Genomic DNA, 17,396 nt, shown 5'->3' on the forward strand with positions numbered 1-17,396 from the left:
CCAGGCAGCCGATTCCTGTCCAACTGAAGGGGTTAAAGTTACAGCAATTACTAAAATTAAATGGTGAAAAATTAACTTAACCCTTCGGGTTGAGGGGCGCAATTTTTTGGGAACCGATTACTCGCTGCTTTATCCTCCGAAAGATTTTTAGAATAATTTCTGCTGAAAAAAATAATACAGCAGAAATATTTCGCCATATTTAGATTTTAATAAAAAAAATTGAATTCTTATCTATTTTTTTGCAGGGTTCAGTAAACTTGGGATTCTTTGACATTTTGACATGATATAATGTATAGGCGGAGCTTCATTTGCATACAGGGCCGCCGTGTGACGCGTCACTAACGTTCTGGGCTCCGGTGGCTCCGCAGATTATTTCACATAGAAACGCTCTGCAAGGCAAATAAAGACAAGTTTATAAAATATTGACACGATTAACCCTTTAAGAGACGCGGCCCTCGGCACGTATGCGGGAATGCAGGAGATCTTTATTGGATGACTTTACGTGACTTAGAAGTTAAGTTTAATTTCCTTTATTTTCAGTAAATTATAACCATTCGGGGGGGGGGGGGGTATATCAGCCGCACAGATCATGGGAGGTTAAGAGATTATTCCCCGAACAAAAGGAAAGACTCCCTTCTCCCGAACGGCAAAGCTTTGCCATTAATTACGGATACCGCGGATGACAAAGTAACGAGTACCTTTCGGTAATAAATTCCAGTTTAAGACGAACCGCTTCCTAGAAAGAGCACAGCAGACAAAGGCAGCGTCGCTGAGGTTTCTATACGTCCAGAAACCCAAAATGAGGAGGGCAGCAAATCCTTATTTAAAGGGAAACGATCGCATTCACAGCTTTCAGCATCATTCATTTATAAAACATACAATAAAAAAGCGAAATAAATCACTCTGCAGCATTCTTTGTTTAAACTCAGAAGGCATTTTCCTCAGTCTTCCAAAAAATTTGGAAATTGTGCCAATAACTGACGACCCTTAAGAAAATAATTTATCCATCGCTGGGAAAAATCTCAATTTTCTATAGGGAAAAGATGTATGGGTTGAAAAAGCTATTTTAACCCTTTCCTGTATCCCATTCTTTACACCAACTCTGCAGTTACTCTTTAATATCTTCGTCCATGGACCGCGTTATAATTAGAATAAATGTTCCCTTATGCTTCCGTCCTCACTTCTTTACATCATACGCTCTACAAGCGCCTTCCTGCCTGTTGTACAGCGCTACCTTATCTGTTGGCGCTTTGGAGAGGAGTTTAAATTATTAACAGAACTTAACGCCTCTGGTTATGTTATAGGACACTTGTTCGTAGAAAAGTTAATATCTCAGCAAAACTTTAGCAGAATAAACCAAAATCAACTGACTATTCACTAATAAGAATATTACCTCTGCTTGCAGCTGGCGATTTCCCGACGCACTTCGGTTAAAGTAACAGCTTTTAAAAAAGGTCATTAATGTGTAATTTTATTACGAGCAGAATCAGGAAAGAATCAGGCAGAAGACGTCAGGTTTGCATTCATGTTTAATTTATCCATTTTGTGTTAATGAACATTCACTATCAAAGGGAATAATATCTCCAACCCCCCCCCCCCCCACCCCGTCCGTCTGTCCGCCTGTCCGCTTCCACTCCTATCAGAAAGCAGCCATGGCCGTACCGTTGCGAGGGGAAGGTTCCTTTATCCACAACTCCTTCGCTGATTACAAAGTAACGAGATGGAGTTAAATCCTAAGCGATACTGAGGGTAGGTTTAGCAGCAGGCGGGTCTGTCTTCCATACCGGACAAGAACCGTCTTAAATCGATGGAGGATATTCTTATTGTTACAAAGAGCGGGCTTGGTAAACATCAAGGCAGCTTAAACCGACTTACAACGGGTCGGGGGTCTGCGCTGCTCTTAAAGAGGGGCTAATAAAGAATTATTTTCATTTACAGACCAAGTGGCATGCGCTCAGTATTCATCGGAACGCATGGCACCCATAGATTTGAAGCCCGAGTGGGGGAAAGAAGTTGCGTCACAGTTCCCAGCACTGGAATGGAGCAGGTAGCCAAGGAGAGCCGCGTTCGGCCCCCCGGGCGAGACAGACTGCCGTGTGTTTTCTGGTTTAAAATTAAAGAAAGCGCTGAGATTCTGTAGAGACGGTGAGAAGGACAGCTCTGCTGGAGTCTCACACATCGCTGAGCGCCTGGGAGAGAGAAGAGCAAAGGGCGACGTTATCATCATCATCACATGGAGTAGATGAAACGGTGACAGCAGAGCAGGCCGCGGGGCCACAGACAGGCGGCGGGGGCCACAGACAGCCCCAGAGCAGAATGATCACTCGCACGCGGGGTGTATGTTCATCATAAAATTACACAAACGTAGAGGAAAGTAACGAGTTGGTGCGGCAGGGAAGGGGGGGGGGGGGGGTGTACGGTAAATCTGGGGCCGCAGCGCCCGACACTCAGATCAATCAGTACGTACTTTCCGTGTAAATTCCGGAAGGACAAATGCCGCCCGGTGAACGTCTGAATTGTAGTATCTGAGGTTCATCTCGTCCACCTGTTCTTGGGACAGCTTCTGTACGGGTTCCCGGAAGCTGGTGCCCTGGAAAAGGCAAAAAACAAAGGTAAAAAGGCGAAGAATTGTCTTCTTTGGTATCATTCATTAGCGGCATTGACTGCGTAGGGAGACAAGCGGGGTAAGGAAGTTAAATTGGTGGGAAGATCTCCCTGGTTTTACCCGAGAGCCCAAGGTCCGAGCCCCGCGGCTGGTAACCGGATCCAAACCTATTGTGAGAGATTTGGTATGGAGACGGGACGGACGGAAAGGAGCTTACCGGGTTTTTGCTGCACAGCATGAATCCGATCTGCCCGCTGGGGTAAGTAGGGATGGTGCAGTATCCGTACTCCACCACGGGGAACAGAGACTTGCAGAACTGGTGCATCTCCTTAATGAGGTCCAGGTGGAGCCACTGACACTCGCCTGTAAGAGAAGAAGTGAGGAGTCGTTTGGTTGATGCCCCAAGAGCCGGGTTAATTCCATCGCAGAAACTCCGGCACATGAGAGACCCCCCTCACCTTGACAGCAGAGGATCCCCCCTTCCCTGAGCGCCGTCTTCATCAGCTGGTAATAGGACTCTTTGAAGAGACTCTCAGCAGGACCTGGGGATGAGACGGCGGGCGAGATCAATGAACCGGTGTAAAGTTTAATACAGGCTCCAGGAAGAGACCTCGACCATCAAAACAGAGAGCAGATCCCAGTATGACAGACGGGATACAAAATAACTAAATGTGGGGGGGTCCCGGACCCTCAAAAAAGGATTTCTAAAGTGAGAAGGGTTTGGGAAGCCGCATACGCGACAGTCCATGCGAAAATTCACAGTATATGCAACGTCAGTAAGTTCCCAAATATTGGATTCTGTATCATGCGCAGCTTAATTAAAGTGGAGAAAGCTCTTGTTAATGACGGCCATTAGAAAACAAGCGGAAGCCGATCAGCTTCCCTGTTAAACGGCTTCATTAAGCGTCTTGCAGTCCCGGTAATTTCCCCCGCGGCCCGGAGCTGCTGACTCGGCCGGCGCGGTCCTGGACACCGAAGCGGAGGCTCTTCTTACCTACAGGGTCAGACGAGTCGGTGATAATGACATCAAACGCATCTTGGTTTTGCTTCATGAACTGGAAGCCGTCTCCGACGTGCAGGGTGAGCTTCTGGCTGGAGTATCCAACGGCCATCCCCGGGAGGTACTTTTTGGAGACGTTAATCACTTCCTAGAGGCGCAAAAACACAGCGGCGTTGGTCTTTCCGCGTCATTTGACGCCGAGGGCGTACATTTTCACCCAAATGATACTTTGAAAGACACGAAGAGTCAATTTGGGGGACGTTGTAAATGTGGAGTAATCGCCATGGAAACCACGGAATGTCCCTGCTGAGGACTCCACGTTTAGAACTTTAGCCCTTTCCGTTACATTAAAGCTTTTCCCAAACGTTCCCGAATTCTGGACTCTAAGTGCACGTGGCTTCGTGCCCCCGGACGTGTCAGCGCCTCCGTGCTCCTCCACGCTTCTTTCTTCTACTCTAGGATCATTAAACCCGTTAAGTCTTACAGACACCTCCCGGCCCAAACGGGACGCACCTCGTCAATCTCGCACTGGACCACGGACTCCACGGACGGATGCTTCACCACCTCTCTCAGGACGCCGCCATCGCCGCCACCAATGATCAGCACCTGGAGAGCAAAGAAATTGGAAAATCACGGCCCCCGTTGGAACAGATTCTGCCGCGCTGGGGACCAGCGACATGTAACAGATCAAACATTGTATTTACACCTGGAGGTGACCTCATATGGGTGGGGGAGGGGCGCTGGGCTACCTGGCTAGTCAATTCATGATGCCAACATGATGGCGCTCGCGTTAAAGATGAGTAGCGAGTACCTTGCGTGGGTTTGGGTGGCTGCAGATGGGAAGGTTGGCAATCATTTCTTGGTAGGCGAACTCATCTCTCTCCGTGCATTGGATCAACCCATCCAGAATCAGGACGTTCCCGTAGGTTTTGCTGCCGGGGGCAAATAATCAAAAGATAAGCGCTGCGTAAATTGTTGTCGCTATATAAATAAAAGATAAACAAAAAAATGTAAATATTGTTTTTCTGCCTGGCGAGGGAATCCAAAATGCAAAAAAACGAACATGATTAAAAAAAAATATAACTTTTCGGTACAATCCGAGCGCTGCATATGGATGAATTGGGTTTATTATTCAGTATAAAAATATTTGGGTTAAAATGTGAGGGTTTTTTAATTTTAATTATTCATTTTCTTTTTTTGTTGTTGTTCAGACTGATCCTGTAGCTTTAACTGGAGGCATAATAAAAACAAAAAATAGAAAAATATAAATTAGTATTTTACATAAAATATTTTGTAGAAATAAGACGCTCATCACTGTGAGCCAGCCAGGCCAACAACAAAAGCAACGCAATGGTCGGCCCTCTGTGAAAATACGATTGGTATATAGGGGCTATGGTGTGATGGTCTATAAGGACTAGTTATTTATACACAGGTGTGATGGTATATAAGGACTAGTTATTTATACACAGGTGTGATGGTATATAAGGACTAGTTATTTATACACAGGTGTGATGGTATATAGGGACTATTTATACACAGGTGTGATGGGTATATAGGGACTATTTATACACAGGTGTGATGGGTATATAGGGACTATTTATACACAGGTGTGATGGGTATATAGGGACTTCTCATGGAAGATAAAGTTATAATTATAAATGATTACATGCGGGACGGACTGCAGGTCCTCATGTTCGCTCCCAGTTGCGTGTAACCGATCGCATGTTGACGTGTTGTGGCAGGTGGGGATGACGACACGCGAGTGTCAGCTAAAGGGCTAACGCGTGCTGAATGCACCCGCCAGCTCGGAATACCACAGGGCATTTCACAGATGGGACAAAACACAGCAGAATTCTGCCTTCACTCCGACGACGGACAAACTGACAGCTGTCAATAAACAGGAATTCTCTGGCACTCCAGACTATCACTCCCATGACCATCAGCCAGCAGTTCTTGTACTATGGAGGCATACAGCTTACGAAGGTGACTAGATATATACACCAAATACTCCAGCTATATTGGCTAAGACTCCCATGACTCTCAGCCAGCTGTCACACAGCTATGGGAAGACCGCAGTAGAAAACACCCATGCTGACCTGCTGCCTTTGCAGCTACTGTGAAGTCCCACTCCCATGATGCTCAGCCAGTATTTCAAGGCGCACAGCGCTGATAAGGATAACGTTATACGTCCTCACCCTGTTGTAATTACATAACCAACCGTCTGACTGGGAGTCATGGGAGTGGTGGTCACCGGTGCCGGAATGATACAGGGTGTCTCCCCCGGGCTGTATCCTGCCCGTCCTGGGGTAAAACTGACCTCTTCAGGACCAGGATCTCCTGGAAGGCCGAGCGCTTGTGGTAGAGAACCTCGTCCACCTCCAGGGACATGGCCTGGCCCGGCCACAGGCTGCACGTCTCCCGGAACCATCCATCCCGGACCGGCTGCTCCATGTCGGACCCTGGCACCGCTCACACGGCTCACACGAACCTTCTGCGCCCAGCGTGCAAGAAGACGCCACGGGACAGCCAATTGCTGCGCAGGAGGGGCGGGGCCGCAATAGGCAGCAGGGTAGGCAGATCCGCCACGTGGTGTCCCGGAGAATAGGATTTTCTGCATTATACATGAGCAGCCAGGAGGCCGCCATCTTTACTTCGGGCGGTGCGACTGTCATGTTTGCGACACGAGAGTTGATAACCGCAACAATATCGCAATATGTGGCATGTCAGCGGGGTAGAGGCGGCGCTTTATATCGTAACTGGAATAAAGTGTCCAAGCCCCTGGCGTTATATCAGGGGACGTTTTACTAGAGAGAAACAGGGTAAATACAGCTGTTTCACTCAGCCACCGGCATTGTGCACAGCTATTATATATATAATAGATTTTATATAAATATATACAGGTATTTGCTCATTTATAAAACGAGGTTATATTCGTCTTATAATCATATTTAATATTAAATATTACATTTATTAAGTGTATTTATACATATTTAACATATTATATTTATTATATATAATATATATATATGTTTAATATATAACATTTTATAAAATATTTATTAAATGTAATATATTTCATATTAAATACATTATTAAACTTATTAAATATATTAAAGCTTTCAGAGCTGGACTGCAGGTTGATGCTGGGTAACTCCCACTATGCTCAAGCAACCTTAGAGCTCCTTTATTTCTGTGACTTAATTATATCCTTGAGGGTGAAGACACCTAATTCTCCTCCACATTAACGGCCTTTTTGCAGTCTAAGCTGGCAACCCGCGGACAGGTGCTCTGAATGCTGTAAAAGGGAAATGAGTGTTTGCCCAGCAAAGCTCCAAGCTGATAACGTTACCGCGCAGGCGCAGCTGAAACTCTTATGGGGGCAGGAAAAAGGAAACGTATCCGAGCAGCAATGATAAGTAGATGAAAGTATCTCAACTACAGCAATAAAGGCAAAAATATGGTATAAAATCTGCCCAAAAAGTCAGAAAAGGAGCCTGGGGTGTTTGTACATTAAAAGTTTAATGATAAAAAGACACAGGGCTGCACAATTCCCACTTTCTCTTCTTTCCAGGTGCAAAAAGCTTATTTATCTCTTCGGCCAGCTGTGTCTGAATCCCCTAAACAGAGAAAGACGGGCGATTAGCAAACAGGAAAGAGAAACGCATTGAACGATCTTTATATATTAACGGCAGGTAAACTGACAAACAACGGGTACCGGGACTCAACCGAAACCGCAGCCTGGATGAGGGTCGCGGAGAAGTTTATGATAAAGTCCAGCGGTTTTGCAGTGAAATGTAACTACTGGATAATATAAAATGAGCTGAGAGAGCATCAGCTCTACGAATGTTCTTATCCGTCACTCACCGATCTGATTTCCCGGGCATGAAGGACATGCTTCTGTTGCCTTTCGTCTGTTGAGTCTTCCGGTTAGAGCCCCTTTTCTGTACGGAGAAGACACACCAAGCATTGGATTATGCACAGAAGTTGTTCTTATCCTTCTACAAGTCACACTTGGACGTGTGTTTTGAACGCGTGAGTGTGTGTTTTGAACGCGTCATATTGCTGGGACATGTTTATAGCTAAGCCTGCTTTATTCACTACAGTTCACATGCTTGGGGTCACTTAGAAACTTCATTGTTTGTGAAAGAAAACCACCTCTTTTTCATTGAAATAACATGAAATGGATCAGAAATCCAGCGCAGACGGGGTTAATGTAAATGACTATTGTAGCTGGAAACGGCTGTGTCCCAATGGCCCTTTATCACTCCCATCACTCCTGTGTCCCAATGGCACATTGTGTTTGCAGAGTTTAAAAGGCTAATTGGGGGTTAGAAACCCTTTTGCGATGTTACAACCAGAAATGTGCATGAAAACAGCTAAGTGACCCCAAACGTTTGAACGGTAGTGCAAGCCTGAGAATCTGAGCCATTTTACCCCTGATGACTGCATATTGAAAGTGGCAAAACTGGATTTTCCTTTTTCCATGGCAGGTATTGTTTTTTTGAATTCACATTTCAATTCAGATAACTTCCTAATAAAAACCAGGATCTAAATGCGACCGGGGAAAAATCATTTTCATTAAGAAACTGGAAGATGATCTGCGGCACTTTCTTACCTTCCCCTGCTGCGGCTGCCTATTGGGGTCAAAATCAGACTCACCCTTCACCTTACTGCTGCCTGTATATAGAGAAGGGGAGAGTATCAGTCACAGAACAAATAAGCTAAACGATCAGCTGCTTGGGCTGCCATATCTGAATGGGCTATACAGAACGGGTGGGAGAAACACGAGGCTCACAGGTCCCCACTTCTGGCACCGGGGCTTCCGTATTAACCCCTCGCGGCGTCACACACCTGCAAACGCCTTGAAGTCTGACTTGCTGTAGTCGAACGGAGTGAATGGGGCCGGAGCCGTTGGTTCCTTAGCCTCCTCTGTACGTTTCATGCGTTTCTTGTCCGGTTTCACCGTCTCCTCTCCCTGTTCGCTCGCCACGCGTTCTCTCTTCTTCTCTGCCTCCTCCTCCTGAAATTTAAAGATCTAAATCCAAATCTAGATACAGATATCAGCAGCCTCCACCGATGGAGCTGATTGACAGGCAGATGTTGGCAAAACACACGTTTCCCCATTTCTCACTTTATCTTTACTTACAAGAATTAGAAAGATCAGCCACGGAATTATACTTTGGGGTAAAACTAGAGGCAGGAGGGATTCATTTCCTTCCAGACTTTTTTTTTTTTTTTTTACTTGCCATCAGTTGTGACCCCAAACCAGGGGGCAATAATTGAGGTTTAAAGAAAGAAAGTGGCTTCTCGCCCCTTGCCACATCATCAGCGGGTGAGGAATAGTAGCAGGTAGAAGTTGGGATACCGGTGCTGTTCTCATGTGCTTTTATTAGGTAAATAATGAGCCTGAGAATATGCCTGCAGCACAACGGATAGGAACTCCAGTTATTACTAACAAATGACATGTTAACCCACAGAAGCTTCTGTTTATAGGGGCAGATGCACCTTATGTTCCCAAGGATCAGTAGGACACTAAGGCTTAAATGTTGGTGGCAGGAAAAGCTTGCCCTTCTAGTCAATGTTTCACGTCAGAATAAGGACAGCATCCAGTTTTAGGTTAAAAATCACAAAATTCGGCACTGACCTTTGCTTGTTCGCGCACTGATTTTAGATTTTCAGTCCTGGCTTTGAAATCCTGTTTGGCTTGCTCGCGGGCAGCTACGAGACACAAAGTGCATTGATTAAATGGCGCACGGTCCCCGAAATATTCACCCTGCGACAGGAATGTCTGAACCAGTCCCCAGACCCATACTCCACCAACCGTACCCACATCCCACCCAACGATGGTTTACCTCTTTCTTCGCGTTTCTTCTGCCTGGCTTCTTCTTTGGCTTTTGCCTCTTTTTCTTGTTGTGCCAGACTTACCAACTTCCATTGGTTACTGATCTAAAAACGGACACAAAAACGCCTTAGCTGTTAACCTGTACCGGACAGGGAGAGCTGGCAACCAAACCCCCAAAGATTTACTCACCTCGAACATTTTTGTATTGGGATCCAACTTGGCTGCTTGAGAGACGTGGGCCCCCCGATCCTCTGACGGCAGGAACTGAGGAGAGACGCGGTCATTAAAGGCTTGCTGCAAATAAATGCCCCTGGGTGATGCCCGACATTCCGGGTTTTCCCAGCATCTTACCATTCGGAAGGGGTTCTTAAAGGACTCCAGGATACTCCTTGCCTTCTGTTGAGTAACTGACAAATTCTCTTCACCATCATCAGGATCCTATGCACGGAAGATCACGACACAACATTGAACAGAATTACTGCTGCTTTCTTTCCAAATATAACAATGTGAATCTTGAATTATAATAAAAATGTGTGAGCACCGACATACACATGGGATCTCTTCTAACGGTAGATTCGGAAGGATAAGAGATGACATACAGCAGTCATTTTTAAATGGCCGCCCCACTTACAATAAGTGACTGTAATAAACTTACGCTGAATATCGAGATGCTGGCTCGGGCGACTATTACTGTCCGATTAGGATGAACAGGGGTAGGTGGATCTTCATCTGAAAACAAGGTCCCAGGTGCTGTCTGCAGGTCTGTGAAAGGGGAAAAAGTTTATCTGCTATTCACCATGCCTCTTAACCTATCGATTCGTCTTGAAATAAACTGAATAAACTGTTGACGCTATATATACAAAACATGGTTCCCTCTCATTTAGTTTGAGGACAAAGTTGGGTAAAAATGTGGGATATCTGTGCAGCCCCCAAGTTGAGCAACCAAATTCTCAAAGGGCATTCCAGAATATAGGAAATACACCGTGTTCCAACTGAGATACATAAACCCAATGGAATGGGAACAAACTTACTTTGGATACAGAATGAGATCAAAGCCTAAAGAACCCAAACATAACTACTTTTAATTAAGGCAAATGTGGACACAAAGTAACAGCAGCTGACGTACGGTATATTCCGGTCAAGTAACGGAGAGCCGAATTACACGCATGTTGCTAATAGTATGGAATTATTTGTTGTTAAGATGTGTTGGATGAACCATAACCTTGTCTGTCAAAGAACCCGATGAAAGTTTTTTGTGGACAAGGACTTGACCCACCCTTGATTTTGGACAAATTTCCCAGAGATTTCCAGTAAAACGTCTTCCGTTACCTGTCCCTGTAGCGAAATCTCCCGCTGGGTAGGACGATGTATCATGAAGCCCAAAGAGTTCATTCTCTAAATTCTGAGTGGCAGAGGACGAGAGTTATCATTAGTCAGGGATAACCATGAATTGAAAACACTCACTCAGGCGCGTCGGCCATACCTCGGGGTTGGGCATCGGTCCTTTCTTCCTCACACTGCTGACTTCTGACTGTTAGGAACCAAAAACAGAAAAGATGTGAATTTTAGATTCTGTGATCTGATATTCTAAACGTCTTATGCAAGAGATGTACATCCCCTTTCACAGAGGTAATGTAAGGAAGCTTTACTTTACTGAGAGGGTGGTAGGTGAGTGGAACAGCCTCCCAGCAGAAGTGGTAGAGGGGAATACAGTGAGGGGATTTAAACACGCATGGGATAGACATACGGCTCCTGAATCTAAGAATGAGATTAATGACCAAGTGAGGTTTAAGGTCTTTGAACTAATGACTGATTAGATGATTACTGGGCAGTGGCTGAGGACATCACAAACAATTGGTCTTTTAAACTTAAATGAAAACCTGTTCAATTCACAAGATCACTTCATTTGAAATAAAATAGAAACAAACTCACCTTCTGAAGGGGAGTCTCTCGCGCTTGCTGTATGAGGAGCGATAATTCATTGATTTGTTGTCGCACCAGCGGAGGGACTGGATTACAGCAGGCGATGATACCTTGCGGCTCCCTGAAAGAACGTGGAAAAAAACAAAGATGCGTAAAGAGTAGTTTGCTCGAGAAAACCGATAAGACAAGTTTCGCGAGGACTTGAACTTTTGTTTCCATTGTTAAACCACCTAAAAGACTTAATATTTTAATTCTGGGTCTGCTACAGATCACGCGTAGCTATGGCTGAAGGGTAAACACCTTGCAGGCACCATCACTTCTGGCTTAAAAGGACACTTACTTGGGTAACTCTTCGGCGATCTTCAACAACATGTGGTTGGGCAGCACGTACCTGAAACATTACAGCACAGAGGAAAGACTTACAACCTGAGCATATCACAGACGTAGATAAATCTGGATTAAATACAAGGCGATGGACCAGAACCAGAGGCCGCCACTCACCCCAAACTCTCATCCTGCAGCCGAGCCACCTTATCCCTCCAGGCGTACAGAAGCCGGAAGGCGGCCAGCTGCTGCGCGTTCAGATGCTTCTTTTGCTTCTGATAGAGTTCCAGGTAAGAATCCTCGGTGAATATCGGTTTGATGAATTTCTGCATGAGAAAAAATAAAAACTCAGCCTACTTATTTTGTCTGGATATTGTATCTACAGAACTATGCCGTATTCATCTCAAACGATGGCTTTAGAAACAACTCAAACTTAGAGGAAAGGTCCCATCGGTTATTTATCAGCAAGCAAAGGCACACAGCGGGCTACTGAGTAAATTAATGGCGCTATATAAATAAAATACAGATACATACAAAATAAAAAGATGGCAGATTCAGCTCCTTTAAATTCCTAATGATTTTAGCCCTACAATTATCTTACTTTTGTATATTATTGCCTCGCAATTTCACCTAGAAGCACCCAATCACAATCTCTTGCTTTACAGCATTTCTTTACCGAACCCTTTAACAAACTCCCCCCCCTCTGAGCTACAAATGCATGTTATTTTAACACATTATTAGAAAGCTTTACCTTAAGACAGATGTCTTTACTCCTCTGCCAGATGAGGTGCAGGAGACTCTGTTGCCCGTTGGCCGCGTTCAGAAGATCCGTCCGCATTTTATCATAGATGTAGAGCAGGTAGTGGGTATCAGCTCGGGCGTACTGAATCATTTCCTCGGGTAACGGGCTGTAAATTGAATGCAGCTCATTAAAAAAAATGAAATTAACTTGGAAAAAGGTGAAGAAAAGAACACATTCTGGGTAAGTACCGAATCCTCCAATCTGCAAGCTGAAACTTCTTGTCTGACTCTACATCGCAGTAGAGCCTGAGGAGGTGATCCAGGGAGTTCCTTCCGAGGTTTAGGGCGCGGGCGGCTTGATGGGTGTCAAACATGTTGACAATGTATAGGCCAAAATCCTTCTGAAGCCACTCGATGTCTGAGTCGGCTCCGTGGAGAACCTGAAGGCGAATCCAGATTATAACAAAACAGCCTTTTCTGTTCCCATAGTCCAGATTTACTATTTAGATCATTTGCGATTTAAGGACTTAGATAACAGACGAGAAACGTATAGGCGGCTTTCATTGTTTACAGCATACTGGGTCTAGTTTAAAGGTTTTATGGTTTCTATGTTTACATATAGCCCCAACCTACCTGTTCTTGCGTGTTGGATACTTGTGTAAAAATAGTAATGATTACTGACCTTGACGATGGCTGGATCTGTGAAGCTCTCATTCAGGACGTACATGTCACTGCGCAATTCGAGGACATCGATAATATAGTCATCGGTCCGGGTTGAAACCTGCATAAGGCACGTAAGACCCAGGAAGCTTCGGTAGGAATGATGCTGCAGGCAAAACCGAAAGTCATAATTAAAGTGTTATTTGAAAAAAAAGGCATGAATGTGAGTTTCTCGGCTTTTAACAAGTACAAGTAGAACAGACCTCCAGATCCACAGCAAACTCAGCACACTTTAGTAACTCTTCATTTAATTTCACCAGTTCATCCAGTGTTGTCACAAAGTGACAGGCGACATCTTGCATCGGCAGGAAAGGCTGCAGGGAAATAAACAGCAGTCAGAACAGCGCAGACGGCAAAAGCCCTCAATAAGCATCTCCGGCATCTCGCAGACGTACCTTCATCTCTGGTTTCTCCAGCGATGACTCCATGGGTTCAAAGTGATCTAATTCATACTTATAGGGGTGACAGAACCTGGGAATAAAATACGGATAGAGCACTTTAAAAGTCGCTTCCAAACATGGAGACAAATAAAGAAACACAGAAAGAATGTATTTACATGGATCGAAAGAAAAACAACCCGTGATAACAGAACCTTGTAAAGCGTTACGGGTTACAGAAATTTCCACCTGTACTCGAAAAAGAATTCATTCTATTTAAACACAACGCATTCTTTAACAGGCGACTCTACAGTCAAATCGCTTTCCTTATTTTTATATAAAAGACGTGTTTAATATTCCCAAGTAGAGCTGTTATTGCTTCTACCAAATGACAGGTATTCCTGCTGTCTTACTCAGAGTCACATCTGACACCCTGTGGATCACTCGTGGTTCATTCTCTGAACGCGGCTGGCACCGCGGACGTTGCAGTTGTCCGTCACACACAGTTTTCGCCGGATTATGGTATTCACAGTGAGAGTTGCGCAGAACGACATAACTTAAACTGTAAAGTACCTTTGACATGTACTACGTGAATGATCTAAAAGCTTCCAAACAACAATTCTGTCCATAGGACAGGGCTTAATGTTTGTAGACACGATGTTAAGATTAAGACGCTTACATGTCCTCCTCGCTCTGCTGCATCCTCTGCTGGTGGATAAAATCAGCCAGCGCTGCCGGCACATCCAGGTCTTCAGGACGCTGCCTTTCCCGTCGGTTTTTCAGAGCTGACAAATTAAATTGTTATGTAAAGATTTTTAACTGAAGTCTGATGCAGAAATCTTTAAAGACTTCGCCGCCGTCCTGTATGATGTAACTAGTAAGAGCAGAATAACGTCTACGGCATTATGGCAAAAAAATCTCAAACTCTAGCAGCACCATACAGCGTTCCGATTGAACCGCCGACAACTCACCGTCGGGCAGGGGCCGCTGGGCATTGGGCTTCACAAACAGTTTTGGAACGAAAGGTGTGTTGGAGTTATCAATCTTTTCCTTGAACTTCAGCTGCGGTCGCAGAATGTTCTTGGCATGCAGCAGGCGGAAGGTTTCAGCTTTTCCCTTTTTATTTAACTCATTGCCCTACGGCGAAAATAAGGGGGAAAAAATGTAATCAATGAACCAAGTGTTTTAAGTTAAATAGGATCCGCTAGGGCTGCACCCGACAAGACCAATTCTGAAACCTTCCCCTGCGGAGTTCTACCAAGACCCTTCAATGTTCACTTACCTTCCGATTCCAACTGGATATAATGGTTTTCGGAGCTTGGAGACCGGCAGGGAGGATGGGCTGCTGGGTTCGGTTGACCCCAGAAACCTCGTCAAGCAGTATCCCCTGAAACAATACAAAGCTCATTTCTGGGAACAAAAAGTTGGTCTTTCAGGGGGGCAGTTTTAACTTCTCTAAAGCTGAATTAGGTGCTAATACACACATAATTAACAAGTAATACTTTAAACATTCCTCTTTGCTCATCTACTTTACAGGCTGTCATAAAAAGTTAGATTTGACAAGATGTAGGATTTGGGAAAAGTGACAGATCTGCTTAAAAGAGAGAAAATTATCAATATTTAAGCTAGCGACATTCACTCACAAGTGGTTAAACCAGGACTATTCTCACTTTAGGCGACGTTAACAATTCCGCATTTTACATGTAAATACTCACCACTTTTTCAAGAGCCGCATCGTTGGCATCAACCAGCAGATCAAACTTATCTTCCAGCTCGGTGACTGTGCTGCGATCCCGGATTTGACTGCGGCAGCCGTGGTACTGCATTATCCGACCCATGCTACGGGGAGTAAGGGGTGGATTTAACGCGTCCCCTAATTACTGCCACGAGAAAGATACTCCTCCTTTTGTTTCAATTACCCATATTACGCCTTTAGATTGTAAGCTCATGTGCACGGCCCTCATAAGCCCACCACTCCTGCCAGGAAGGTATGAAAGTACCAGAAGTCCCCGACCCCTGCAGTGTCTGCATGCGGTAATGTATATTTGTTATGTTCGTGGTAACCACCCCATTTAAATTGTACAGCGCTGTGTAATTCGTGGGCACCGGAACTCACCATTGCAGCAGACGGTCTCCCTGCGTTTCACAGAAGGCACGAAATCCCGGAAAACTGCGGTAAAAGTCATATTCATCACCAGATTGCGGCAGGCCGGTAGACGACTTGGTTGCTGCCACGACGGTCCCGAGGGCATACTATCAATACAGAAGAAAGACTGCTGTGAGAACACGATAGAGAACAATTCTAGATATATCCCTCACGGACTTATATCATGGCTTATTAAAGATCCACGAGGACCAAAACGTTGCCTGTTTTATGCGTCATTTTACCGGGCGATCAATATACCATATCGGGGCGAGGGCGAGTCCCGGGACCCCTCGCACACTTATACAGGAGTATCACGCGCGGTCCGTCGAGGTTCCAGCTGTTATACACGTTTTATTATATATCGTTAATGAGTCAGTATATGAAACAAAAGGCACGCAGTGATCACTATCAGCACGTACTGTAACGTATACGATCCTTTATTCTGGTTTTTCTTGTGTTATTTACATGCGAGAGGCCCAAACGGACCGGCACCAGACAGAGCAGAGGTCTGCTTGCCGACACCGGGCAGAGAATTGCACCGAACCCCCTAACACTTCCAAAAACAGGCAATTTAATTTATACAGCCATTTTCTGCTGTTTCTATACACATTATCGGGGCTTTTAGGACTGTAGAGCCCTGCGATCCCCTCATACCCAGCAAACAGAAGAGAAGAGGGGCATCATGTGAGGAGAGAGGGGCAACAAGGATTTAGGGCCCAAGGGGCACTTGGGAGGTACGCACCCCCCGGGGGGGGGGCAGGTAACAGGACAGTTACCTTCACGAACGTGTCAGTATCGGGGAAGCCGGGGACGGGCTCGGTTGGGGCCCGTGGGGTCTCCTCACACGTCTCAGGGCTCTCCGATCCCACCACACTCCGCACGCCTGTACCGGGCGCCGCCATCTTGCCCGGGGTACTGCCTGCGTCAACACGCGCGCGCCCGCACGCGCAGCTTAATTACATCAGACAGGAAGGTGGTCCGCGCTCGTGGCCGCAGCGCCGGTTCCTGAAACGCAGACGCCGACACCGTAGGGAGCGTGCAGGAGACACCCAGCCGCTGCCAGCCAACTCAAGCCTGCCTGGGAGTGATCAGAGTGATGATCCAGAGCAGCTTCAGGGAAGGGATAGGAAGCTTATAGACATGGCGCTGAGCATTATGGGAATGATTGTACAGGAACCGCATGCCCCTTCCGGTTGGGCTTCATAACATTGGCCCTGACATGTGGGGCAGCAGGGAATGCAGTGTCTGTGAATCAGGGGGAGATCTGCTTGCACCCGCAGACCTGGTTCTCTTCTCTCAGCGAATAAGCCCAGCATATCACTTACCTTATAATTACCTAATGTCCTACGCCGTGATGTCACACATGCTGCAGAGTGATGTCATGGTGCTCTTCGCTTATTTTATGGGGACGGTGCATTCCAACCATAACCCCCCCCCCCCATCTACTCTCCTTTTCGGTGCTCACAGTACCGGTTTGTCATCCCAATTAACCGGTAATTTGACAGCGCACGGGCGTGGTTGGCAAGGCTGTCTCGCCAAATACCAGCCTGTTGGCAGCAATACAGGAGCTCTTGACACATATAGTAATGTATGAGGAGCCGTTTGTGTGATTTTTATAGAATAAACTTAAATCCGTATTTAGCATGAGTATTTTTGTTACATTAACCCGAATACCAGCATCTAAAAGTAATGCTCTGAATCCGAAAAGCTGCATGAAT

The 17,396-nt window shown here is 45.6% G+C and overlaps 2 protein-coding genes across 2 annotated transcripts; both read right to left on the minus strand.

Annotated features, from left to right (window-relative positions):
* Positions 1 to 2,171: 2,171 nt before the first annotated feature.
* Positions 2,172 to 6,056, minus strand: LOC149286888 (spermidine synthase). The gene is made up of 8 exons (XM_089493803.1): positions 5,923 to 6,056; positions 4,417 to 4,537; positions 4,119 to 4,211; positions 3,600 to 3,753; positions 3,064 to 3,147; positions 2,823 to 2,968; positions 2,468 to 2,590; positions 2,172 to 2,189 (listed from the first exon to the last, which is right to left on the minus strand). The coding sequence occupies exons 1-8, from the start codon at positions 6,054 to 6,056 to the stop codon at positions 2,172 to 2,174; spliced, it is 873 nt and encodes a 290-aa protein (XP_089349929.1).
* Positions 6,057 to 7,191: 1,135 nt separating this feature from the next.
* Positions 7,192 to 16,580, minus strand: LOC149286889 (exosome complex component 10-like). Its single transcript, XM_089493691.1, has 25 exons — positions 16,455 to 16,580; positions 15,649 to 15,785; positions 15,248 to 15,371; positions 14,815 to 14,919; positions 14,504 to 14,669; positions 14,212 to 14,317; positions 13,551 to 13,626; positions 13,359 to 13,469; positions 13,118 to 13,261; positions 12,685 to 12,875; positions 12,446 to 12,602; positions 11,872 to 12,020; positions 11,711 to 11,761; positions 11,380 to 11,491; positions 10,931 to 10,978; positions 10,777 to 10,849; positions 10,103 to 10,209; positions 9,799 to 9,885; positions 9,637 to 9,711; positions 9,458 to 9,551; positions 9,250 to 9,323; positions 8,457 to 8,625; positions 8,221 to 8,282; positions 7,470 to 7,546; positions 7,192 to 7,222 (listed from the first exon to the last, which is right to left on the minus strand). The coding sequence occupies exons 1-25, from the start codon at positions 16,578 to 16,580 to the stop codon at positions 7,192 to 7,194; spliced, it is 2,652 nt and encodes an 883-aa protein (XP_089349817.1).
* Positions 16,581 to 17,396: the final 816 nt, after the last annotated feature.

The sequence above is a fragment of the Sceloporus occidentalis genome, unplaced genomic scaffold, assembly GCF_023333645.1.
Source record: "Sceloporus occidentalis isolate IW3139 unplaced genomic scaffold, rSceOcc1.0.p SCAF_66, whole genome shotgun sequence".
In the NCBI taxonomy this organism is placed as follows: Eukaryota; Metazoa; Chordata; class Lepidosauria; order Squamata; family Phrynosomatidae; genus Sceloporus; species Sceloporus occidentalis.